The following is a 27,975-nucleotide window of genomic DNA, read 5'->3' on the forward strand; positions in this document are numbered from 1 at the left end:
TTGATGGCTCACACCTTAATCAATACGATTGAGGAGGATCAGATGCAAATTTGGATCGTATTGAAGGGGGTGGTGTACTCCGATCTGTGATCCGATCAGCAGGAGAAAAGTACGCATGTAAACGCGCGAACCGTAGTATTTTCTAAATCGGATACAAAAATACATTGTGCACATGCGCAGAACATTTGTGCTCCAAGTTCACGTATTATATTTATGAATTTCGTAAAGGTAAGTTGATGGCCTCACGCGCTGTACACGCGATGTAGCTACTAAATTCTGCAGCGTTTATGTATACTTTTAAAACATTAGGCTACTAAAATAGCGTTGTGCCTTTTGAAAAGTGTGTTTTCATTACCTTTATCTGAAAACTTCTTAAGAAGAACTTTCTCCAAATCAGTTTTGACTTTTATACAGAGTAAAGTGTGAACTCCAACGAGAGATGCTGTCGCAAGCGTAGCGTTGCCAAGTCCTCTGCTTTTTTACTAGTTTAGATTTGGGATACTTAAACAGTTTCTACCAGTTGTTTTTTCCTGCGGGTTAACGATGAAATTATTTCATTGATAAGTAATTGGTATTTGGGGTATCCGACTTTTGGTTCGGATTCTATAAAATGTACATGTAAACGAACATTTAAATTAGATTGCAATGTTCAGGGTGCATGTAAATTGTATTGTCGTAGCCTTCAATCGTATTAAATTTATATGGCTGCCCAAAATTCCTGACTGCTCCCCAGTCGAGCAAGTCTTGTATCGGGTCTGACGCTTTATTAGAATGGGAAACCTGCATAGTATTTCATTGTCATAAGACAATGCGAAACCCTGAATGAGTCAAATGCATCAAATCAGGGATCGGCGCCAATGATATGCAACATTGTTTGCGAGGGGTGCACATCTGACAAAAAAAAAAAAACTTTCGTGAGGTGCCCTTCAGTCATTTTGCACGATAGGCAATTGTCAATGTTCACATCAAAGCAACATGGAAGTTTCAGAATAGCTGTATATGAAAACTGTACTTGGCTCATTGTTTCTATGCAATTAATGCTATTTATTGGTAGGAAATCAGCTGGGATAGCAAATGTGTGAATAGTTGTTCCAAACATGGCACGCAGCTTTCTGTACTGTACTGTAAATACTGTATCATGTACAGTCAAGGAAATGGCTTTGGATTTGTGCGTCAGTAGAGATGAATGCTGGCGGAACATGCTAGCCTCCCAGGATTCATTATATAGATGTAAAGTTGCAAACCCAAAGCTAATTCGATTTCAAGAGCACTTAACCTTGAACACAGAGGTTTTTCTTTCTGTTTAGATTCAGTAAAGTCCTGACGTCTACAGCCTTAGAAGACTGATGCTGAAATAAAGGATTCTTTATCATCAGCTTTTGTAAAGTTTAAGGTAAAAGCATTTTTAAGCTAAATCCAATCAGGCAAAACCATGAGAAAACGTATTCCCATCAAATCAGTCAGGGGAAACGGTGTATCACTATAAAAGTAGGGCTGGCATACTGGCAGAATTCAGCTTTCAAAACTTTGTGTATGTCAACAATAAACTGAAGCAGTTAAAGAGCTTGTTTCTCTACAATGTGACAGATCTGACCAATTAGCTTTGAACTTTAAAGTCAAGGGAGTGTTGTTTTGTTAGAGGGCTTGGCATTTCTCTTTATGCTCTTTTTTTACTTTTTTGGTAGTTTGCTTGCTTACCACACTGCAAATAAAAAGTTTTAGTCAGCGGCTGAGAAAAGGCTTATTTTAATCTGAAGCCTTTGGCAAACATTCATGTTAGCAGCGAGATGCTAACTCCAGTGTCTTTACAGGTATTTAGCAAAATAGTCAGATCTACTGGTCGAAATTGATGTCACACGATTAACGTTCATGAGTCAACCCAAAACGTTTTATAATGTGCCGTCAGTAGGCCCATTTTTAAGATTGTTCTTCCTCTGACTCAAGTCTTAGATGTTTTGCATGGATTCTCTTTGAAGAGTCGACGCAGATGAACAGAGTGCAGTACTGAAACATGCGCTTGTGTTGTCAACATGAAATGCTTACCTTCAAACAGCATCATGATCATAAACAATGCACCACTCACGTGTGGATCACAAGACCAGCTTCAGATGTTCGCGCGCTCTGTAAAGACTCACAGAGGGACTGAGATCTCCAGAGTTTGCTGAAAAGAACAAACAAGGAGCACAGCGTGATGTAGAAACTTATTTCTGACCCGTTTTTTTGCTTTCTGTTGCAGTGCTACCCAGTCACACCTGTGGAAATCCAGGGTTGATACCGAGAGGAATCATCCACGGGTCCAGATACAATGTTGGCGACAAGATCCGCTACAGTTGTGTGATGGGATATGTTTTGGAGGGGCATGCGGTTCTCACGTGCATAGTGAGCCCAGGAAGTGGTGCATCGTGGGACTTTCCAGCACCATTTTGTAGAGGTAAGGGACCTCATTTATAAAGCGTGCGTACGCACAGATTTGATCGTAAAGTGTGCGTAGGCAAAAATCCACGGCAAAGTCCATATTTATAAAAACTGTCTTTGACGTGGAAAAGTGCTTAGCGCCACGTCAGGGTCTGAGCAGACTTTTGCTTGTCTGATTGCTGCAGGTTTTTGGAAATATAAGCCATTCTTGCTGTTTGAAATTGGGTTTGAACATTGACAAGCGTTCTTTTATATGTCTGACATTAATTACGCATCGTTTAAAGGCGGAGATCTGAAACTGCGCGGCTGCGCGCACAAGTTCAAGTTCATTGCGATTTATAGTTTTGAAAGGGGTACGCGTGTTTTCTGCGCATACGTTTAGTTTATAAATCACACGTATGCATTTTTGTTAAATGATCGTAAGATCAAATGTAGGATGGTTTTTACGCAGCATTTTATAAATGAGGCACAAGGTGTCCCATGATTAGATTTGTAATTTTTGTAATTTATTTATTTATGGATAGCCCCTTGAGATGCAACATCTCATTTTCAAGAGGGTCCAATACACATAACATAAAACAACAGCAACAACAACAACAACAAAAACACAATTGCTCAAAACAAATAAGTTACTAGGCAGCCTACACCAACACCCTGAACCTATAACACAGCATAACCCTGACATGTTTTAACTATCACAATAAACACATCACCTTTACCTCAATACTCAATTGCCTCAGTACACAAATAGACTACTACATGAAATTCAAAATAAAAAAGGCGCCACAAAAGAAAGCCCAAGATTAAGTCCACCCAAGTTATTTAGGTGAATAAAACAGCTGCATAAAAAAATAATAATAGAGTAAAATAAAAAGAGTTATAAGCAACTATTCAGTCTAACATCAATAACATGCACACACAATGTTTAGGTATTGAAATAAAGACAGCTTAAATCTACGAAAAGATGAAGTGGACCTCAAGGACATAGGAAGATTGTTCCAATCACTAGAAGCTTTATAATGAAAAGCTTTACGACCTGCTGCTGAAAAAATACCTGGTACGTTAAAGATGACGGACTGCATATCTCTAAGAGGATATGAAGAGCTACGTGGTACCAAGAGTTCTCTCAAGTATGGAGGACAGTCGAAATACACACATTTAAAAATAAAAATGAACCAATGTAAATCCCTTCTTGCGTACGGCTGAAGCCAATTTAATGCAGCATACATTACGCAATGATGTGTTTTAAAAGGACATCTAAGAATAAATCTACATAAAGAGTTAAAAACAACATTAAGTGGCTTAAGAACAGCATCACTAGTGTTCATATAAATGATGTCAGCATAGTCAATAATGGGCAGAATCAATTGAGAAATTAACCTCTTTCTGACTTTAAGTGTAAAGCAGTTTACAGATCTATAAAGTGTTCTAAGACAACCATATATTCTCTTAGTAATATAGTCAATGTGAGGTTTAAAAGTAAGCTCTGAATCCATCCACAGTCCAAGATATTTAAATTTGTCCAATATGACCATAGAAGAACCATCAGCAAAATACAGTTGTAAGTTAAGTGCACATGTTCTTCTGTGCCTCGTCCCAAACAGCATACAGCAGGACTTTTCCATATTTAACATTAAATTGTTACCATGAAGCCATTTTTGAGTTATGAAAAGGTCGGCTTGTAAACTCTTCTGGATCTGATGAATATCAGAGTCAGCAATATAAATTACAGTATCATCAGCGTATAGATGTATCTTACACATGGTGCAAATATTTGATAAATCATTGATAAAAATCGAGAACAAAAGGGGTCCTAAAGTGGAGCCTTGAGGAACACCCTTATCAACCAATAAATAATCTGACAATAAACCTTTAAAAGCAACACACTGCCGTCTATTATGAAGATAAGAATTAAACAACAATAGAGCATTTTGATTCAAACCTATTGCATGAAGCTTATCAAGAAGAATATAGTGATCAGCCATGTCAAAGGCTTATGAAAGATCAATAAAATAGCACCAGTTAGATGTCCCTTATCACAGGCAGAGAAAATATCATTGGTGAACTTTAATAAGGCTGTAGTGGTAGAAAAATTGGGCCTAAAGCCAGATTGAAATGGAGATAAGATATTATTCCTAATAATAAATTTTGATAATTGATTAAAAATAATTTTCTCAAATATTTTGGCAATGGTTAAGATAATAGAAATAGGACGGCAATTATTCATAATAGAAACATCGCCAGATTTAAATAAAGGGATAACTTTTGAACATTTCCAGGTAGCAGGAACAGTACAGGTATTCAAAGACAGATTAAACAGGTACGCAAGTGGAAAAATCAATACATGAGCAGCGAGTTTAATATACCTAGCCTCAATCCCATCCGGACCAGCACTACTATATTCCTTTAGATTAGCTATAGAATTAAATACGTCATTGGGCATGATTTTGTTAAATGTAAATGAGCCAGGTGTAAAAGAAAAAATTGAGGCATGATCGTTAATAGGAGAAATAACATGATTAGAATCACCAATTTCAGTAAAATGCTGATTGAAAGGCTCAACAGTTTCCACAATCATGGAAAACCTAGAAATGTTTCATAGAAAAGTAATAAGTAGCTGTTTGGTTCATGTTTTCAAACCTTTTTTTTTTTTTGAATAATTTTTTATTTCCTATATAAATGGAAAAAGATACTTCTGGGCGTAGGTTTAAGGTAAAAGGTCAACAAGAAATTACTTTAAAATATAAAGCTTGTATGATTTTTTTCTTAAATCAGGTAGCTTCTACCTCAACCAGTGGCAATTTATTTGGTATGCCAATTGAATTTTATTTGTATAGTGGTCTTGTTTACACTTTGTCTTATTCGCAAAGAAATATATGTTAGTACACACGGTAGAGACAATATTTGTAATACTTACTGTAATAAAAATTGCCTGTCGGTTTCCAAATAGAAAGTTTAACTCAAAATGATGAATCTTTATTCTAGATTTAAACTGATTAAATTGGTCTGAATCCCAAGCAAACAAAAATTATTGTTTTTGCAAATCCATCTGTTTTTAAAAATCCCTTTCAAGTAAACCTTAACTGTGCTTTCACACCGCCACCGGCAAGAGCATCAATAAAAACTCTGGCTGCCCTGCCAATGACGCTATAGAAAAGGTGTAGTGGATGGTCTGACGCTCAAATGCATTCTCTGAACTCCTCTCAACCAGAGATTTCTGCCTTCCGATTGGTTGCCGCCTAACTTTTCCGCCTTCCGATTGGTTGCCGCCGAACCGCGTCCACACACCGACATCGGCTGTGGCTGGATGTAACCGATCAGTGAGATTGGCCGCTTGCAGGCAGAGAGGAGCGGAAAATGGAGACGTGAAGTCGGACACGCCATGGTTCCCGTAGTTTGCTGCATTTACGTCAGGCATGGCTGATCACGTGCCATTTGCTTGCTTTATCGCAGTAAACATGATTTGTAAGATGTAAACTACATAAAAAGTGAATTTTACTGTTCTGAATGTCCGTGCATGAGCACGAGTGGAACCGAAGAGGCCCACATCATCTGCCTCCACAGGAATAAAGCTCAACATAAGCACATGTCATTCAAATACCAATGTAGTATTTTGATGAACATGACACAATATAACATTGCAACTACATGAAAAGAGCTTTAACTGTTAGAAAAATACAGATTTGTGAGCATTCGTGGAACTGAGGGCGCGAAAATAAAAACAAAACACACGTGATTGTTGTCATGTGATGAATCCGACCAATCGTAAAACAGCTCTGTCGTCATTACAGCCGGTGCAGCTCCTCTTCGCGAACTGCGCTGACTGACTCAGGCGGCTGATCTCGAATCGCTCTTGCGGTATGTTAAAGCCATATTACACAGTCACGTGCCTTCAGCGCCAGCTCAAGTCGGCCAAAATTACTAAACGAAATGCACTGCTTCAAGTCAGCCGCCGATCGGTCTGCGCAGTGCCACATGAATAAGGAAATGTTTTGATATTTTCTTTCGTCAAAAGAAGTGGCCAGCAGTCATATAACCCTGTAGCCCAAGACTGGTAAGGTTAAGCCTTGTCAGTACTTGGATGGGAGACCTCCTGGAAAAACTATGTTGCTGCTGGTAGGGGTGCTCACCCTGTGTGTGGCGGGACACTCTATTGTCAAAAAGCACCATCCTTCAGATGAGACGTTAAACCGAGGTCCTGACTCTGTGTGGTTGTTTAAAATCCCAAGATGTATTTTGAAAAAGTAGGAGTAGGAGTGTGCCTATTGGCTTACCAATTATCCCCATATATACTGTATTAATTGTCCATATGATTCTGTCTCATCTTCACTAATAAGCTGGTGTGTGGTGGGCTTTCTGGTGCAATATGGCTGCCGTCGCACCCCCCTTTCATATGAGTGCTGCAGAAAAGTGCTATATACTGTAAATGTAACAAATGAATTAAGCCTCAAACACTAAACATCTGAAATGTAAATGTTGTGCTATTGTTTGTCCAGCTGAAGGCTCGTGTGGTGGGACATTAAGAGGAACAACAGGGACAATATCAAGTCCGCATTTTCCTTCAGAGTATGAGAACAATGCTGACTGCACGTGGAGTATTCTTGCTGAGCCAGGAGACACCATCGCTCTGGTCTTTACAGACTTCCAGCTGGAGGACAGATATGACTTTCTAGAGATCAGTGGCACAGAAGCCCCTTCAATATGGTGAGTGAACTGACCTCTGGTGCTGTGTGATGTCTCAATCTGTTCTGATCTCACGGGCTCGTGTCTCAGAATCACTATGGAGTAAAGTGGCTTAAAAAGCAATGTTTAGATAGCATTTGTTTTGTAAATGATGTTTGAGTTTCATATGTACTGATTAAGAGTTGAGTTTTTTAAGTAAAAGTGTAGAAAATATTGTTCAGCTGTGGGTGTTATAAAGGTTTTATATGACTGGATGCCTTTTAATGAAACTCACTGAAATACAGTACTGGTTCCAAAAGACTGAAACCACATAGAAAATTGTGCAATTAGTTTTTCATAAAAAAATAAACTAGTACCAAGAATAACCTAAAAGGACATTTATGAAAAACAAGACGTAAATACTGAGATTTTTAAAGCTTGCATTCAGCCAGGTTTTTCATTTATGACTGATCTATTCGTTTAAAATCACTTGCCCGTATGTCAGTAAAAGAAGAATTTTCTGTACCTAACCTCATCAGGGAAAACTTGTCCCATTCAGAGAGGGTGTTTATAAATCGTGCAGGTTATATTCTACGCTCTAAAATTGCTGGGCTATTTTCAACCAAGTGTTGGGTCAAACAGGGACAAACCCAGAAGTTGGGTTAACCCACAAAATGTTTATATTTGACCCAGTGGCAGATTGAGACAATAAATCACAGAGAATTTGATCCGTCCCAGGCCACATTCACTGCTATTTGAATGATTTGCTAATGTAGGCCTATAATATTAGTTGATATAACATGTAGACAACCAGACAAATTACACATTCAGCCACTGTGTTCATCTGGGAGGAAATGTATGCAGATTACAAAATATAAAAAATGGGACTGACCAAACAAGTGATCTTAATACTGAGGATACAATATATGAAGAGTTTGATTCCAAAATGCAATAAATCCATTTTTATTTGGGTAAAAATAAAGCAATAAACCCCGCAAAGCAGTGGGTTACCAGTGCATTTTATAACAGCTAAGGGGCGTTGTTAGGCACAACCCCCTCAGCTGTTATAAAATGCTCTGGTAACCCACTGCTTTGCGGGGTTTATGGCGTTTATAAAAACGGTTACATCATATGCATAGCAGGGTTTCACAAAATAAAACACAAATAAGTTGTAATTATATTAGTACAAATATTACTCTTCCGCCAAACAAAGTAGTTCCTCAGAATCAAGTGTGGCTGCAACAGAGCGCAGTTCACAAACAACACAGACGCAGCAAAGACACAATGAAAATATGATTTAAGACTGTGGTGTTTAGTTTTATATATCAACATTCATCTAAAATATACATTAACATTTATATCGTGCAACTGTTGAAGTGATGATCAAATATGCTTGGAAGCATGATTAACTCTTTCCCCGTCAGTTTTTTTTTAAGTTGCCACCCAGTTTTAGTTTAATGCCTTACAGAAAAATTATCTTCTTTAAATAAACATAAAATATCAAATGAAAGAACAGTCCATCCGCTTTCCAACAACAACAAAAAAATTTTTCATCCTACCTTCATTTGTTCTCTTATTAGTTATCACCTCTCAAATTTTCGGAGATAATTCCATTTTTGTGAAGAACTTTTGTAAGAGATCAGATTCAGAGCCTGATCAAAACTTACACGTCACGCTAAATCCACCACAACGCTGTTGTGTCGAGTGAATACGTCAGTTTAAGTTTAAGAATGCTGTTTAAGTTGGGTAAGATTGCCATCTAGTGGATAATAGCGGAAATATCAATAAGACAAAAACAACTCAGAGAACATTTTCTCTTTATTGACAAATTACTCAACAATATTTATTGACATTTATCTGGATATCGCCATAATTGTGCAAAGGTAGAAAAATAAAAAAAATGATTAAAGTGTTTATTTTCATAAATCAGTATGCAGCAACAGTGGCGCAGTGATACTTGTGATGCGGTCTGAACCGTGGGTTTACCGGGGTATTTTATCACGGCTTAGAACGCGTTTCAACCAATGTGAATGAAGAACCAGAACGAGCCGTTTTATAATGTGTTTTCTATACCAAGAAAGTGACAAGATGAAAACCACTATTTTCTGTTACAAACTTTCACATAGCATCTTTAGGTTATAAAAACATTAAAAATTCAAATCCATTATTTGATTTTCAAAAATGTATTATAAAAACTGATTATTTTTTCCACAAAATGCTATAAATCTATTGAATCAATAAATAAATGTGCATTTATCTTGTCAATGTTATATTCATTTAGTTGACTAGTGGTATACACTGATTAAAAAAATAAACATTAATGGCATCAATTAAAACACTTACTTTGTCATATTAATAACGCTGTCATTGCTGCTGTCATCCTTGGGACGTCGTAGATGAACTTTTTTGACAGGGATCAGCTGTAAAATGTTTTGGTCCTGCTCAACTTTCATTGATTTTAAGTAAAATAAGGAAAGTTTTTAATAAGATCCTCTGTGGTCAATGTGTTAGCATGACAGAAGCTTAATGCTGTCGGGAGAATAAGCAACAGCCGGCATTTTTCCGTTTCCCGAGTGCCTCTCACATAAATTATTAGAATTTGATGGCTTACGTTTCTTCCTCGCAACAGAAGACCACCACAGGTTTATCAATGCCATCAAAGTATTATTTTGTTTTTGTTTATTTGTTGATCATGTAGTACAAAGTAGATGAGGAAAACTAGGATTCTGTCTGTATTCAATGCGCCGCCATTATTGTTTACAATGCGTGGAATAGTGTGCTGTGATTGGTTAAGCGGATTTATTGCATTCTGCAGAGAAATAGGAGTGGCGTTTGTCGCGGACATTTCTATGATTTTGCAGCATTTCGTCGGCTTCTGTGCTTTTTATCATCCTTTGTGCTTTCACTCCCTTTTTTGCACGATCGTCAGATTTGGCCAAAGAGGCAGTGTGTGGCTAATGTTGGGCATTTTTGCACCCCAAAGATTGCATGATTGGTTTATTTTCAGTGGTCCGTCATTCATTCAACAGCCTATCACATGTCAAGCTGAGTTGACTGCACAGCAGGCAGACCAGGAAATGTCCCGGTGCTCCAGATGGCCAGTGCGCCCCTGCTTTGACCCAACAATTCATTAAAACAACCCAGCATTTTGTCTGAAACAACCCAGCATAGGTTACATTAAAACTCAACGGGTTGGGTTCATTCATTTTTGACCCAATGCTGGGTTGAATAACCTAGTGCTTTTTTAGGGTAAACCCTATTGGAAATGAGGCATAAGAAATGATCTCACACTTTATTTAGAAAACAGATCACTTGCGCTGCCACCGTTTGAATTTGTTTCTGCAGTTGTCAGTTTGATGACCGGCACTCGTCGCTTTAATGCTTTCTCTTGTTTCCTCTCCCCACCCGTTTCTCTCTACTTCCTTTCATCAAGCGGATGCTTCTCAATTCTTTTCTGTCTCCTTAAATGTTTGCAATCCTGGCCAAATGGTAAGTCGGAGCTTACTGAGAGAGCATCGTGCAGGATGAGTCTGTCTGAACTCTATTAACTTCAAGCTCAGTGAATAAACATGTCCTTACTCTTGACGCGCGAAGCACGGAGGCAGCGCGGTCGCTTCGGCACCCTCGCAAATAAATTTGCTTTCCGCTTCACCAAAACACAGGCTTGAAATTACACAAAGTCGCTGAAAGAGTGCAATAACATTACTTTACCGGGCTGCTGATGAAATAACGGCACACTCTATTTACACTGAATGAGAATAGTAATACCAGGATGTTTATTCTTACTATAAACAGCAGCAGCATACTATTTAGACTGTGCAGAAATGAAATTTCAGGCTATGAAGGATGGAAGCCTTTTGAAATCTTGACAGACAATTAATCATCACACAAACAATTGGAAATAATGATGTCACTTCTGTCCACTTTACATTTTGATGATTTTTGGAAACTTTTCAAACATAAAATTATTCAATTGGAAGTGAAAGAAAGTGACGTAATGACCAATGAATGGTTCCCCACACTTTTGCATTTAACCCTTTCTAGTGAATAGTGAACACATAAGTTTGCTTCATTACACAACGTTTGTATACTACAAACAAACATTTTTACTTGTTCCCCTTTAAGTTAACCCACAACCGTGACAGTTTAAAAGTAAAAAAATCCATTCTGGACATCAACTCCACGTGATGCAAGTGTTAATCTGGCAAACCACTTCTGTCTCTGCTGCTTTCTGTTGCCAATTTTTCTGAGTCACCCCCTGTTGTTTAAAAGAATATTATGGTGGCAAGCGTTTTAAGTTTCACTTTAGGGAGGTGCACGCACAGTCAGCAGAGGCTCACTGCCAGACGAAAGTATAAACAAGACTTAAAGCCCCCCTAACCGAAAAATCTTAATGCACTTTTAAATGTGCTTCTATCAAAAAATGAGTCGCCAGTGTATGTCCAGAAGCATCCTGTTATTATACAAATCCATTTATTCTTTTAACAGTCATACAAAACAGGTTGGGGATCCACTATCAATGTGATGTCACATTGATTATGCCCCACCCATAACCGCTCATAGACTCCGCCTTATACGTAGTTCAACCTTCTGTCAAAGACACATGTTTTGATATAGTCCAAAGCACATGTGTAATTTATTTCCTATAGAGACAGAGCGCAGTTATGCAAATTTGAAAACCACACCCATCGGGGGGAAAACAATCCAACCGTCTCCATTGACTTTGTATAGCGAGATGCCGCCTCATTGTCATTTCTGGCTTATAACAAAAAAACAGAATAATGCCTAAAAGCTGCTGTGTGACAATATGTACAGCTAACAAGCTAAAGAACACAGAAATAAGTTTTTATAAGCTGTCAAGCCGTAAAACTCAGCCTTTAAGGAGAAAAAAATGGATCGCCGACTATGTTTCCCCCTAGTGACGCAGTTCTACTAATATGAGTACTATGAAAAGTTGCCTGTATCCATTTTTGTGTCTTTAAACGCTCGTTTTTTGGTGTCGACAGCTTATAAAAACTTATTTACAGATTAAACTTAAAAACAGAATAATACCTTAAAGCTGCTGTGTGACAAGGTGTACATCTAACAAGCCCAAAAACCCATAAATAAGTTTTTATAAGCTGTCGACCTCAAAAAATGAGCTTTTAAAGACACAAAAGTGGATCTAATACTCCTATTAGTAAAACTGCGTCCACTAGGGGGAAACGTAGTCGGCGATCCACTTCTTTCCGGTAGGCGTGGTTTTCAGGTTATGACGCGCTGCGCTCTGTCTCTAGAGGTGCCTATCTCCTTGTGCAGAATGAATCTTATTAACTCTTAGTAATTATTTGTTTGTTCAAATTTACGATGACCAGTGATATTTTGCATTATTTGCATGTTAAACAATTTAAAATGTATTTATGCATTTAAATGGACAAACAGAGGTCCAGTGAGCTGTATTTGTTTCTCTCAACAAGACATTATTCATTACCAACTATAAATAACGTCAGCGTACATGATGAATAATAAAACACAGGCTATGGAGCAAACAGATGAAATGATCTGAGCACAGCAACGACATGGGCAGCGCCCATCACATTTACCAGCACCAGACTAAACATCGATCAGAGCGTAAGTACTCGCTGCCCTTTTGGAGTCTTTTAGATTGATTGGGCATCATATTCAGCCCGATTTCAGCTATCAAAATATACTGCTCATCCTATTAAAAATCTGGACAGGGTTCCTTTTAATGTCACCCAAATGGAATCGATATTGAAAATGTTGCTGAATGTCATGGGAGAAATTCGGCCCAGAGGCTGCTGACCGATCCACCGTTCCAGTCATCCATAGGAAACAATAGCACACCAACTATAGCACCTGTTTGTTAAATGCCACCTCTGTAAGGCCGAAATAACTCGACTCCATCGTCTTTGCACCTGTGTCACGTGACCTCGGATGCTGTGGCTTCCAGACAGGAAGTGTTTAACTTAAATCCCCAGAAGCGTTAGAGAAATCAACACTGAGAAATCAATAGCACATTGACTCTTGTTGTCTATATGTTTAAGTCTGCTACTATTCATCCGAACGGTCTCTGTTGTCTTCACTGGTTGGGTATTTACACACCCAATTCAACAGAGCACAGGAGATGTTCTGTAAAAATATAGAAAGCGATCAAAAAGCGTGGGGCTTTTTCCAACTCCCGGAAATGGGTTTTGGCTGGACCAGCCCAGAGCTGAATGCAGGTTTATGATCCTTTATATGAGATACTGGGGAGGATTTGGCTCTAGCTGAAGTTTATGTAGGTTGTTCGTGTTCTTTTCATAGTCCAAAGAATTTTATATTTCTCTGGGTAACTGTAATAATGGCATAATCTCATAAACATAATCTTGTTATCTAGAACTGTTCCGGTTACTACGTAATAGCATGATAAGATTTACTTGAGATAACCTTGATCATTGTGAACTTCAGAAAACAAGAAAGTGAATCAATTACAGTATATGACTTCAAAAGAGTAATAATAACTGATTCAAACGATTACTATAATACAGTGTAATAAATACACTAGATGGACAATAAAGGCAAGGTGGGCAATGAACTTGATAAGTTTTGTATTGTTCTTAAGGTTTATTCAGTTATATTTACATGAATTGCATGCATTTAACTGAATTATGTTAAATAGAAGTTCTAGTTCAATGCAAGTAATTTAAATTAACTAATTCAACACATCACTTTTATCCCAATTGTACCATATGGATCATTCTACAAAAAGGTGGAAATGCTTGTCCCTTGCTTTTACAGACCCCTTATCATTTAATGTGACCCAATAATCCCATAATGATATAAATTTAATAAATATACACTGTCCTTAACATGATGAGAGAGTTTATTTATGTAATTTTCTTTTTTTAAACTTTTTTAAACTTTTTTTAAATGTCTGGTCCTGAAAATTGCCCTGTCCCTACATAGAAGTTGAACTGTGTACTTATTATTTAAAACCATGTTTTTTATAATACAAATCAAATTTACATTTACATTTAACCCTGTATGAATTTACTACAACACTAAAATGGTAAAAATACACTATTAATATGAATAATATCAAATAAATATTTGTCCCCCAAATTTATGTCATTGGTGTTACCCTAACCAAAGCACTTTTATTTTGAAACAATGCATCAGCTCTTTGAAGTTTTTCATGGGTCAAGAGGTCAGTGAAAGAAGTGCAGTGGAGGAAGGCAAAAGGTTTGTGAAATGTCTTACCTTATTTGTCTAAAATATCATGATATATCCAAGAATTTTGAGATAAGATTTTTTGGATGTCATTAGTGTTACTCTTTTTTATAGCTGGGAGTGTTAAGATCTTTACATAAAAATACATTATACTGAATAAGTATGTGATTGTTACATCTCTGATGAAATAGCACATGGCAAATGGCAGCCATTTTGTAAAATGTTTGTTTTTCTGTAAATTGTCATTGGTGTTACCGTCATGTGTGTTACCGTCTTCTCTAGTGAGTACTTCCTAAGCACTATTCCTTTAACTGACCAACATAAAAGCATACAAACAAAACAAGATGGAAAAATGTTTAAGTTTATAAGTTTTATCATATTCATTATCTATTATTATATTCTCATTTTGTCAGGTATTGAAGATACAACGTCATGGATTCTTTATTAAAATGTATAAAAAATAAAACATAGATTAAGCTCCCCGTTTTGCGGATTCATAGATTTGACAAGTTAATTAATGCTATTAAAGAAGTTTTGGGTGTTTTGAAAGAAGTTCATTTAAGCAGATTTCCATCACCCGAATTCCACCTTTTCTGTAGAATGACCCATATGTTACTGTGCTTTAGAGGTCTTCACGGGTCCACTTAATGTAGATCCGAAAACCCGGGTTCTGACCCGAGACCCCAGCAGGTTCGGGTCTAAAAGTTTCACATGTGCCTTGGACACAGAGCAGGTATAATATTCTGGGGTCTGAATGTGTTTTGCCGAACGGACCAGACATGTGTTTTCAACCTCTCCTCTGTCCTCCTCTCCATCATGTGTCTGGCATTAGGTTAATTTTCATTGAGTCAGACCTGTCAATTCATTTTGAATGCACACTGTAGCAGTTACCTTGATGTTGCCGTCAGACAACAAATGAAAATAAATGGAGCAGTGCCCAAAACTGGTTGCCAGGCCAACGGGGTTTCTTTCTTCTTACTGGTGTAGACAGCACACACGTCAGTGCCGTTTACATTTGGGGTCGTGTTAAATTTTTTTTACGGGACACAGGTTTGTATTGGGTCGGGTTTTAGTTTCGAAAAAAATATTTATGCACCTCAGGTGTGTAAAAAGTGATTTTGTTCATTTTGAGTCAGGAATATTTCTTTGGACCCGAGAAGATCTCTACTGTCGAACTATCAGCCAAAAAAGTAAAAAAAATCCATGACATACCTATCATTAGGATTAGGATGAATTGCAGGCTTTGTCTAAACAACATGGTATTATTCAGTAAAATAAAGTTTTGCAATTCAAGTGTATACAGTGCGAGCTATTTCCGTGCGAGTGCCCTGAGTGACAGCCTTTGACAGATATTCAAGTAGACGTGAGGGAATGAGATTTGGTGGAGAGACAGACAGCCGACAGGTGGTCAGATTTGAGAAGCTAATGTTTAAAGTACATCCTTCTCCGAGGAAGCCGTCTGATTACTTTGACTTCTGCAAAGCAATTTCCAGAGCTGAGGACTCATGGACGGATGCTGGATGACCTGTCATGTCAAGTTTTGTCAGATGAGAAAAGAATGTGTCTCTTTAGTCAATGTCAAATTGCTCATAAAGGTGGATTAAAGCGAGGCTGTGTGTTACATGGACTTTACCACGGTTAAAGGCTGTTGTTATTGGAAATAGAGGCATATATATATATATATATGCCCGCCTTCAATCACAAAGTCAGTTTGTAAACAGTTGCTCCATATTCTGTTTTTTATTTTTTCAAAAAACATATGAATTTGTTTGGTGTGAATTTGTTATCAAAAGAAAAGTACAAATGAAACCCCAGCGTGTCAGGGGTGAAAGCCAATCATACAAAATTTGGGTTGTACGATTCATGCCAATTGTAGAGTGGGTACGTATTGCCATGAGATTGTGTTGAATACAGGTCATATATATATATATATATATATATATATATATATATTAGGGCTGTCAAAATAAACGCGTTAATAACGCGTTAACGCAAATTCATTTTAACGGCACTAATTTTATTAACGCGCGATTAAGGCAACACGCAATTTCTGTTTGATCCACAGCTGGATGAATTGAGACGCAGCAAGTGACTGGCGCTGTCTAGATGAGTCGGAGCTTTTCATAAAAATAAGAACATTAAGCTCTCGTCTAGCGAATCCAATGCTCTAAATGGTTATTAAACATCTAAAATGCACGTTTTCTGCATGTGCAGTTTTCTTTATCTGCACGTTTTCTGTGAGGTGTACCGTCCCAAATCCATATAAAGCTAAGATGCGTCTTCTTTCACTTTTTAGTTTCGTTTTAAAAAGCATTCAGAAATTATAGAAAATAGACCGCAGGACTTTCTTGATGTTAAAATAATTATTAAGAGAGATAAAGTTTGGGATCTGATTGATGTTAAAAGAGTTATTAAGAGTGACAAGGCTCAAAACCGATGTCTGACGCAGACGTCTGAAGCGCATGCACACAAACGCACGAGTTCGTGACACTTCGTGTTATTTAAACGCATCTTCAGGAGACTGGGCTCGATATATATAGAAATCTAACACAAAATTACAGGTTTAAAAATATCTGTTTTGACAAGAATTCACGCAGGCATGACCTATAATCTGAAGTGAATGTTTGGTTAACTGTTAAGGAAAAGTATCTGTTGTGTCATTATATTAAACCCTTGCATTATCCTACAGTCTTAAAGTGGTCCGTCTCAATGTCAAAATTAAACAAGAAAAGAAAACATATATGTATATTGATATTGTTTTTGCTCTGCATTAACAGGTATAGTTCTGTCATGCTTTGTCAGATTCCAACAATTGGTCCAATTGTTTTGAAGTTTTTTAATAGAGAATGTTAAAATATAAATGACACATTTTTTAAAATTTGCTTATCCCAACTCAATTTGCCAGCACAGGTCACAAATGATGCAGCAGCAAACAGAAATGGAGAAAGAACAAGGTCTTCTAAAGGCAAAAACATTTATAAAACTATGGCTGATGGTTCTGTTGAAAATGTAAACAGGCTGTTGTAGACATATATTTGCATATAGCATATATATTATCCAAATCCATGCTGATTAGAGCATTAAAATCTTAAAAAGTGTTACATTTAGGTAAATTTAGAACAGATAAAAATGTGCGATTAATTTGCGATTAATCACGAGTTAACTCATGAAATCATGCGATTAACTGCGATTAAATATTTTAATCTATTGACAGCCCTAATATATATATATATATACAGTATATATGTTACTCTACCATACCGTTCCAAGCCCTTATAATTTGATTGATCTTTAAGTCAAAAAATAAAACAATTACACAGTTGTATTAATGGTGACCAAAACTAAATTAACTATAAATGTATAAACGTTATTTATTACTGTTATTTATTATTGTGTATCTTGAATTATATGTTTAGTCAAAGTTTACTTTAGGAATACTAACAATTTATATGAAAACAGACTGTACTTCTCATTACTATATAAATCACACTTTTACTTCCCAGTTAAATCTTAACTAACATCAACCTGCACATGACTGACATAAATCATACAGGACTCCTTTAGTCCCTGATCAGAAAATGTTAAGTGTTTTGGAAGTGAGTAAATAATGTAATGATTTTTATTTTAGGAGCTAATAACCTTTATCATGACTATTAAACTACTAAATTCACTTTATTCATCATCTCTTAGATGTCTCTGACCCCTTCAGTCTCTTTAACTCTTTCTCCACCTGTTTGCTCTCCCTGTGCTCTACAGCCTTTAAAAACGTCCAAAATATCCATCCATAAAAAGCAAACATCATTTGATTTGTTTGTTTCATATGTGTGAGTGCACTGGGTTACATGCCATGTGTGTGTTTATGTGGGTGCGTGTGTCTATTGATGGCAGTGTTTACAGAAATTTTGTGGGTTAAACTCAGGCATTATGAATGGCAAATTTCTCTATGGCACATTTGAAAACTTTATTGTTAGCATCAAAACATTCACAGCCAGTATTACTGTTAAAGGGATAGTTCACTTTAAAATGAAAATTCTGTCATCATTTATTTCTTTTTTCTGATGAACACAAAAGAAGATAATTTGAGAAGTGATGGTAAACACACAGCAGATAGTGACCATTGACTGCCATAGTAAAAAAAATTGGAGGTGTTGTGATAAATGATGAAGAAAATATTTTGATAAATAATAGCACACAGTTGATATTACCCATTAATTTCCATCATATTTTTTTATTCCTACTATTGAAGTCAATGGTCACTATCTGCTGTGTGTTTACCATCATTTCTCAAAATATCTTCTTTTGTGTTTATCAGAAAAAATAAATGCATACAGGGTTAGAACAACATGAGGATGAGTAAATGATGACAGAATTTTCATTTTAAAGTGAACTATCCCTTTAACTAAAAAAAAGTAAAAAAGCAAAATGTGTCATTTATGGCAGTTATCTAAAAAAGCCTTTGTTTCAGTTTGCAAAGCATGAGCAAGCAATCTTGAATTATAAACGTGGGATAACTAATACTATACCACAGGTTTGTTGAATGCTTTATTCTGATTGTTTGATAAATTATAAATTCAAAACAGCTGTTGATTATTTTACTGTATAATGCACACCTGACCTGTCAAATGTCTGAAAATAACCCTGCTTCACGTTGTGCCGCATTACCAGCTTGGGTGTGCATTAATTTTCAATAATTCAACGGCCTGTCGTCAATTATTCCACACTTAATTAATTTAAGAAGCCACGTTTTTGTATATTTTGCAGATGTCAATGTACTCATACAGGCTAGCAAACAAATTTAACAACCTGATCTCACAAATTTCCGTGGTATAGTCATGAAATATTTTGCTAATTTATCAGTGTCATTGTCACAGATCTCCGCATTTTTCCGTGTTCGTACCACAGACTTTCTTTTCCGTCAGTTTCACGTATTGGTTACTCAATTGGTTTTCCAATTTTTAAACCATTGTCGCTTGGGTTTGGGGTTAGATTTGGGGTTTGGGTTAGGATGTCACTTTAAATATTTGTTCATACAATTTTTTGGGGAATTTTAAAAAATTGTCGGCTGACGTTAGGGTTAAGGGGGTCGCACATCGGACGCACAGAGTCGCGTCTAGGACAACTCAAAGGTATCGTAAACCAGAAGTGCTCATTACATAGCGCAAGCTTAGTCAGATAGCGTCTACTTCAAAATGCAAAATATACGTTAGCAGCCAATGTTAATCGTTAATGATTTGGGACAAATATGATGTTATTTAATGTTAACTATGTGAGTGGCGCCCTGTGGCGCGACAGGGATTTGAGCAACTTCCTGAGTCGTAGCTGGGCGCCGCGGACAGGCGCCACCTGTTGGCGCCAGTGTGCGTATACTCATAGAAAACAATGTGTTCAATTTTTTTTAGAACGGCGCTGCGTGGTGCTGAGCTGCGCGTCCGGTGTGTGACCCCCTTTAGAGTTGGGTTTGGGTTAGGATGTCATTTTATGTGACAGAAAGTCGTTCTAACCCCAAACCCAAGCGACAATGGTAAGAAAATAGGAAAAACAATTGAGTAACCAATACGTGTAACTGACACGGAAAAGAACGTCCGTGGTACGGAAAAATGCAAAGATCCGTGACAATGATATTCTGTGACTATAACACTGAAATTTGTGAGGTCATGCTGAAATGTAAAAATCAGTGAAATACCTTCTATATGGGTATATGCTGGATATTTCATGAAACAATGATTTGGAGTTTGCAGCTGCCTCCAGGTGACCTGCAGCACGCGCTGTACTTCACTGTCCACTCTACTGTATTCCAATGGAGGCTGCCAAGCATGCGCAGAAAAGCAAAACATATTTAATGGCTCATAAACTCATTATTATCACCAAAATGTCCTGGGTTTTGCGTTATTATTATTTTCGAATATTTTTTTTTTTTAAATAAAAAATATCCTTAATAGTTTGATAGACTTACTAATTTCAGAGTGGCTAAGACGACAGACAGGGTGGCTGAACCACCCCCTGCAGCAAACTCAGAATCTGCAATTGAAAGTATTTCTTGTTGAAATTCTCCTCGGCTCTGCTCATGATGTTGTCCGTGGCCTTGATTTCCAGCAGTTATTGGCAGCAGTCATCAAAGTGGGCCTGTTCTCCTGACCTTTCTGACACGGCTGCAAGAGCTTGAATACATTTGGCTACAACTTGTGAATAAAATAAAGGCTATTCGCTTTGAAGACCTCGTATCTCCTTAGCTGCCCAACACAATCTTAATTTATGACATCACACCATCATAATTTATCCTGTGGTTGTATAAAAGTGATTTATATTTCAATAATGTTAATAATATTATTTAAGGATAGAAGTAAGAAAAATATAATGATTTGATAATTGATATGTTTTTTTTTTGTACTAATACTATATTATTGCTAGTCTTTCCAATGTGTTCCAGATTTAGTCATTTTTACCAGTGTGGTGAGTTAATTAAATGAAAAACGGGGCTGACAGAATCGCATTTTTATTTAAATCCCTCTTTAAATGTCCATTATTCACTTAATGTAGAGCAGGGACTCCTAATGGTTTCAAATGAATACATCTAAATGAAATTAAAATATACAGTAGATGCTTCCAGAGGCAACCATTTTAAGGGCTTGATGTCTGTAAACTTTATAGCATTTCCAACGCAATCTCATGGCAAATGGTACGTTATTTATGAAGTGGCTAATTCGTATTAATTCAGACGTTTTTGTACGATTCGTTTTTGCCTCTGTGATGTTGGGGGAGGGGTTTTTATTATTGTACTTTTTTAATACTAGTACATTTTCTAATCATTATTGCAAATTAATGTAAAAGCCCCTGTGAGATCAGGCTGGCATTTCTGTTTTTTGGTTTAGGAATTAAACCATGAGCGTTTTTACATTTCACACATAGCCGTAGAAGTATACTAAACGCATCCTGCTGTTGTGTTTTTACTATAGACAGGCATACATTACATGTGTTTATATGTTTGAGTCTCCAGCTAAGGTTAGTTTGTAATCTACTGTAATTAACTCTTTCCCAGCCATTGACGAGTTATCGCGTCAATTAAGAGAAAAAAAATGCATTGCAATAAAATTGCAGTGTTTCTGATGAATTTTTATGTGTAAAGAATGTGAATGCAAAATCTTTTTTTTTTTAGCTCACTACTAAATCTGTAACATGTCTGCTGTCGACATTAAGAATGTGATGGTGAGGAAATTTTCATAATGAGTAGTAAACTTGTGATGACCGCACATTTGAAGAAAATTGCCCTTATTCTGACCTTTGATGAAATTTTGACTTGTTTTATCCCAAAGGAAAACTGTTATCCCAATGTTCCTGCTCTTGTATTATCTGCACGGCTCTTTTCTTTTCAAACAGGTTTACTCTCTGTTGTCTCTGTTGGATCTTGTAAAGCACATCCATTTCTCTTTCTTACTGCTTTGCCTTCTCAGCTCAACCTGGTTTTCATGCTCTGCTGAACTCCACTTTCTTGAAAAGAAGTAGAGAGGCTTCACACAACAGCCTATGTGCCAGACAACACCACTAAAAAAACCCTGTCAACTTAAAGTGTACAACACAGCCATCGTTTAAATTACTCAATAAACACACTGCAGGTTGCCTTTTGTCCTGTTTACCTATTTTTTGCTTAGTTTAACTTTACTTTTTGTGATACAGGTCCATACATTTAACTTTGGATTTTGTCTTTTCTTCGCTCTCAGTTGTAATAGTTATAACATTCTCAGTTTTCAATACCCTTTAAATTGCGCAAATTGACATTGCAAATTGAAAATACGGTCAATGGAAACACGTAAACAAGTTTGTACGCTCGCATGAGGTGGTTTTTTAGGCAATTCGGGAAATGTGTATTTCACAAAACTGCAATGGAAATAGTTTATTCGCATTTTCAAATCACCTGATACAAGTAAGTCACATATTTATTATTGGAAGATGACGTGGTATGTACACTGTAAGCCCGGATAAGTTGAGTTTACTTAAAAAAATGAAGCAAACTTGTTCCCCTAAAAAATTTAAGTAATGATTACTTGAACAACTTGAGTGAAGTTAACTTAAACATATAAGCTGTTATAAGAACAATTTTAATTTGAATAGATTTAAAACTCTTAACCTGGATTAGTTGACATTACTAGAAATTTGCGAGGAAACCCATTGCACTAAATAACATTAGTTTTTCAACAGCGTAAAACTAAAAAGGTTAAGTTGTATTAACATAGAACATTTAGTTGGTGTAGCAGACAAATCAAGTTGCCCATTTTTTATCTTTTATATTACTTTTGGTGTTATAAATAACATTATAAAACAAAATTCATGACTGACTTTAAGTCAATCATTGAATAAATGTGATTCTCCACAAAAACACACCTAAAACTGTGTTTTTCACACGCATTGTCAGTACTGTGGAGAGAAATACAGTAAAATGTTCTGAACAGCGTTCATGTCCAGAAACACTGATCACCTGAACGGTGACTTCACAAAATTATCATTTACAATAAAACAAAATCAATAATATAAAAACTTAAACCTACTGTATATGACATTTTATTAACAAATATTTAAGTAGTGAACGTTTTTATCAGTTTTTATTCTGTGAAAAAGCCGAAAATATTCAAGCGCAAAGCATTATGAGTATTCCTCACAAAATGAACTAATAATTTTAATTTCAGTGTACTTGAATGTTTTAGTTTAATGGATTTTCTACGCTTAAAAGTTAAATGAACTATACTTTTTTAAGTATTTGGTCCAAAACTCAAAATAATAAGTGATGTTTAGTTCATTGTTAAAGTAAAGACAATATCTGGGTTAAGAGTGTACTAAAACCTCCTTGAAAGACCTCAATATGTATCTGCTCCCAAGTATAAGGGGCTTTCTTTATCATTAATGTTTAGATAACACTCCTATGTCTCCTTCAGGTAAAAATAATGTCTACGTGCGGTGGATGTGATATACATAAACATACCAAGATCAGTCGACGTGATGTTTAAAATGACTTATCGAGAAAAGAAAAACTATGTTTCAGTCGCATATCATCGATTAAACGCCGTCATTTTGCAATAGTCTTTTGTCGACATTTAGAAAATAACGCTAATGTTTTGTGCTGATCTGCAATGGAAACGCACCTATTGTAGTACAGGGGTGGTTAGTCGAGGGATGAGATCACTGCAATTGTGTTGACTTAAAAATAGGCTCGATTTCTTTTAAATCAAAATATCATTTTTTTCTCTCTCTTTAATGTTGGGGTGAAATATGACCCAGACATTTTCCTAAAGAGGGTCTTCGTGAGATTCACCCACATTCACACAACGCAGAAAATACACTCAGATCTCAGTGCCAAAAACAAAACTGTCTCCTCATCAAGGAGATGGAGCTCTGATTCGGGATGAAATATTAAATTATACACTAATGACTGTGCTGGAGCTGCCATCATTAATACTTGTTAAGAATATGAATGATTATTGTCAAGACCCAGTGTAGTTTTAGATTGGATTCAGTTTCGCCTTTGATTTGTGAACATTTTTCCTTCCTTTCAAATGTGGGATTTAATATGTGCCGAAATAAAATTCTCTGCAGTTGTTCAGTCACATTTGACAGGCACCAGGACCAATCTTTAAAGCAAAGGTAAAAGGATATGTTGCTCAAGGCCCTATAGCTGGCCACACCATTACCATTATGACTTCACACCAGTGGCCCTTACTGAGACCTGCATGTGAACTCCAGATAATTCACTGAACTAAGCCCACATGGAGCGGGAAACATGAGGTTTATGCACCTTAAGACAAGGTGTTGTGAAGTTTTAATAGGCACCCTGGAATATGTTTTTTTAAAACGCATCACAATTAAAGCAAAAACCAGGATGGAAAAGCATCATGAAAGGCAGTCTGATGACATCAAGGCTCGTATTGAGAAAAACAACCAGTTATTTGTCTCACAATGACGCTGGTATTAATAGATTTATCTTTTGTTTTGCCGATGACTTATCCAGGTGCGTTAAATTGGGGTGTTGATCATCCATATGCCGAGACGCTTCTTAGAAGCGAGCGGAAAAGCCCTTGGGTGTCCACATCTCACAAAGGAAGTTAGCAGCAAGTCGCTGTGAATTGAAATATTCAAATGAAAATGTAGAGCAGACGACAAGAAGCATAATTAGGAGGTGGAATAGACGTATATTTACTCCAGCCCGCGTACAACTTGAAATTGACCCTTCTCATGCGCATCTGTGGTATAATTATCTAGAATGATGGAGTTGGGGATACACATGGCATGCTGATGAGAAATCGAGGGATGGGGCAGTTTGAGTTATAACGTAAGAAATAAAAGAGCAATATAAATAGCACGGACTGCAAATCATACTCTCAGACTTAAATTCCCACCGCTCAGCAGTAACGGTTTGGATTGACTTAAGCCCTTGACTTAGTCTGTTTTTTCGTGTATACACGACCTATGTGCACTGTTAAACTCACAGCTTTGCAAAGAATAGTTTATTTGACTCATGTACACTCCTTGGCTACAAGCTACATTCTTCTAATGGGTGTATACGCTACCTACCCGTACAATGTATGAGCGGTTTCAAAAATCCGGCAATGCAGCACAGTACATGCACACTCTTCAGATGACGAAAATTGCATCACTGTGTACGAACCCACGTGTAGACATGAAATATGGACCATAGGGGACGCAGGGGTGAAAGTACCATTTTTCAGAAAAACTTCATTTTAAAAGATAATGTTTTAGACAGAGATATAATTCTTGCTGTGGTCATTAACTCACAAGTGTGGTCTATAAATACCAGGTGGAATTTTGTTCAAATAAAAACGCATTCAGTATAATTTCACTTTAAAAATTAGTAGCGCATTGTTACTTTTGACCCTGACAGCTGGGACGAAAGTAACAAAACAGAGCAAGATAGATTTTTGTGTTACACTTGTTTTTAGTAAACGTACATGACTATGACCTTTTTAATATGTAACAATTAAAAACAATTAAACTACATTTTCATTTTAAAATTCAGCTCCATGAAATGTTTCAAACCTGCAACCCAACAGTACAAACTTGAATTGTTGAGAATACATTTTTTTAGCAGTTTGAACTAGGGCTGTCAAAAGATAAATCGCGATTAATCGCATACAAAATAAAAGTTTGTTTTTGCATAATATATGTGCATTGTATGTAATTATCTTGTATATAAGTACACACACATGCATGTATATAGGCTACTTAAGAAACATTTATATGTATATATATATATATATATATATTTATTTAGATATATTTTATATTATATATAAATGAAAAAATATATAACACAAACAACATTTTTCTTAAATTTTTACTTGTATGTGTGTATTTAACATAATAATTACACACAATAAACACACAAATATATAACACCAACACAAACTTTTATTTTGTATGTGATTAATCATGATTAATCTTTTGACAGCACTTGTTTGAACACTATAAACATATAAATTAAATCAAATTAGAATCATATACATTTTTAACATAATGCAACCGTATTAGCAGTGGGACAAAGGTAACAAAATTTACTTTCGTCCAAACAGGATCTCATCACATTTAAACCCGATTTACATTTATTTTGAAAAACTTTAAGGCAAACTTCTGGATGTGTTACAGCACTACCTGAAATAACTACCCAGTCTCACAAAGTTTCGTGATATAGTCACGTATTTTTTTATTATTTTTTCGTGCTATTATCACTAAATTTCGAGTTTTTTCATGATCGTATAACACATTCCTGTTTTCGTGTGATTATCACGTATTGGTTACTGTTTTTTCCTATTTTTAAACCATTGTCGCTTCGGTTTAGGATTAGATTTGGTGCTTGCATTAGAATGTCACTTTATATATTCATTTTTTCAATTTTTTTCTGATTTTTTTTATATGTTGCCTGCCGTTAGGGTTAGAGTTGGGTTTGGTTAGGGATGTCATTTTATGTAAATCTAACCCTGAACCAAAGCGACAATGGTAAGAAAATAGGACAAAACAGTCGAGTAACCAATACGTGATAATCACACGAAAACATACGATCACGAAAAAACACGAAATTTCGTGATAATAGCACGAAAAAAGAATTAAAAAAATACGTGACTATATAGCGAAATTTCGTGAGACTGGGCTGGAAATAACCTGTAGATTGATCAGTACTGTATAACACATGAAACCAGAAACACAACACTTTATAAGAAAAAAATGACAGCTTTAGGAATGTACTTATTATGGTTAAAAACAACTTTCTGGACCTACGCACGCAAAACGGTGACAAAATAATGCGATATTTGTCACAGTTTGGAATGCCAATGCAGCCAAGGCTCTGAGAAAATCCCTTAGTTACTTTTGTCCTGGTTACTTTCGCCCCGGTTCTCCCCTACTTTACACAATACAGCTAGGGAATGTAACAGCATGAATGACGTTATTCAAAATCTCTTCACAGTTTTGGTTAACTGTGCACCTACAGCTGAATCCCGCTTGTGCTAATAATAGCCATGATAACAGAAGTGTATTGTAGTATTGCTTTTAGTTGAGCAGGTTATTCTAACAGTTCAGCGCAAAACAAAAATGTACCTAAATAGGCTTGGAAAATCACGGGGCGTCCAACACTCCTTTGGACAAAAGGTACAAAAGCTCTCACTGTACCATCTTAAAAACTACACCTTTGTACATAATCGGCACATATCAGTACTTCAAAAATCCATACTGGGTCCTCAAAGGTGTATATTTTTACCTAAATGCCACATATTAGGACCCTTTTAAGCACTCTAAAAATGGCTGGGTTATTTTTGACCCATGTTGGGTAAATATTGAACAAAACACATGCTGTGTTACAAATTACCCAATCTTGGGCTGTTGTTATGCAACAATGGGTTATAATAACCCAGCTGTTCGGTTAAAACAACCCAGCATTGGGTAAACTTCAACCCAGCTGTGTTTTACCCAACATGGGTCAAAAATAACCCAGCCATTTTTAGAGTAAGGGCACCATCCTAGTAACTTTTCTACCTGTACCTTTTTCTAACCAGTGCTTTTGAAATGCCTCTTGCCCTGTTAGAAGTTGTTTGTTTGTATCTTTTATAAGGTATATGCAAATTGAAAACAATAAAAAGTATGGTGTGGTGACCAAATGTCCCCACAAAGATAGTGTGGGGACATTTCTTTGGTGTGACAAATCAGGCATTTGTCATTTTGTAATGACCGTCATGGTGTTCCAGCTGTCTGTACGGTTGATTTGAATGGCCCTTTCTCTCTTGTTTATTTCCAGGCTAACTGGAATGAACCTGCCGTCTCCCGTCATCAGTAGTAAGAACTGGCTGCGGCTTCACTTCACATCAGACAGCAACCACCGGAGGAAAGGATTTAGTGCCCAGTACCAAGGTAAGAGGTCAGCTTGTGTAGGACACTGGAGAAGAGTGACTTGTCATTGGCGGATGCGGGACACTTGGCAGTGAAGAATAGCACGTGGTTTGGCATGTCCTACTGTAGCTAAATATGACATCTTGGCTTGTGCCCGCGACTCCATAAGCAGACACATGCTGGAATGATGATTACTGCTTCCCTCCTAAAGTGGGAAATCAATCACGACAGCGGTGAGGGAATTCATGTTCCTAACATGAATAACGCAAGATGAGCTGCCTTTAAATCACGTTCATGATATGCGTTTAT

At 36.6% G+C, this 27,975-nt stretch overlaps 1 protein-coding gene across 2 annotated transcripts in view; it reads left to right on the forward strand.

Annotated features, from left to right (window-relative positions):
• Positions 1-27,975, forward strand: part of csmd1a (CUB and Sushi multiple domains 1a) — a 696,936-nt gene that overhangs the window by 378,038 nt on the left and 290,923 nt on the right. For both annotated transcript variants that reach the window (XM_073872919.1, XM_073872920.1), the window contains exons 4-6: positions 2,237-2,431; positions 6,912-7,119; positions 27,575-27,687. In XM_073872919.1, the coding sequence (XP_073729020.1) occupies positions 2,237-2,431; positions 6,912-7,119; positions 27,575-27,687 (516 nt within the window). The remainder of the gene's footprint in view (positions 1-2,236; positions 2,432-6,911; positions 7,120-27,574; positions 27,688-27,975) is intronic.

Source organism: Misgurnus anguillicaudatus, chromosome 11, assembly GCF_027580225.2.
Source record: "Misgurnus anguillicaudatus chromosome 11, ASM2758022v2, whole genome shotgun sequence".
NCBI lineage: Eukaryota > Metazoa > Chordata > Actinopteri > Cypriniformes > Cobitidae > Misgurnus > Misgurnus anguillicaudatus.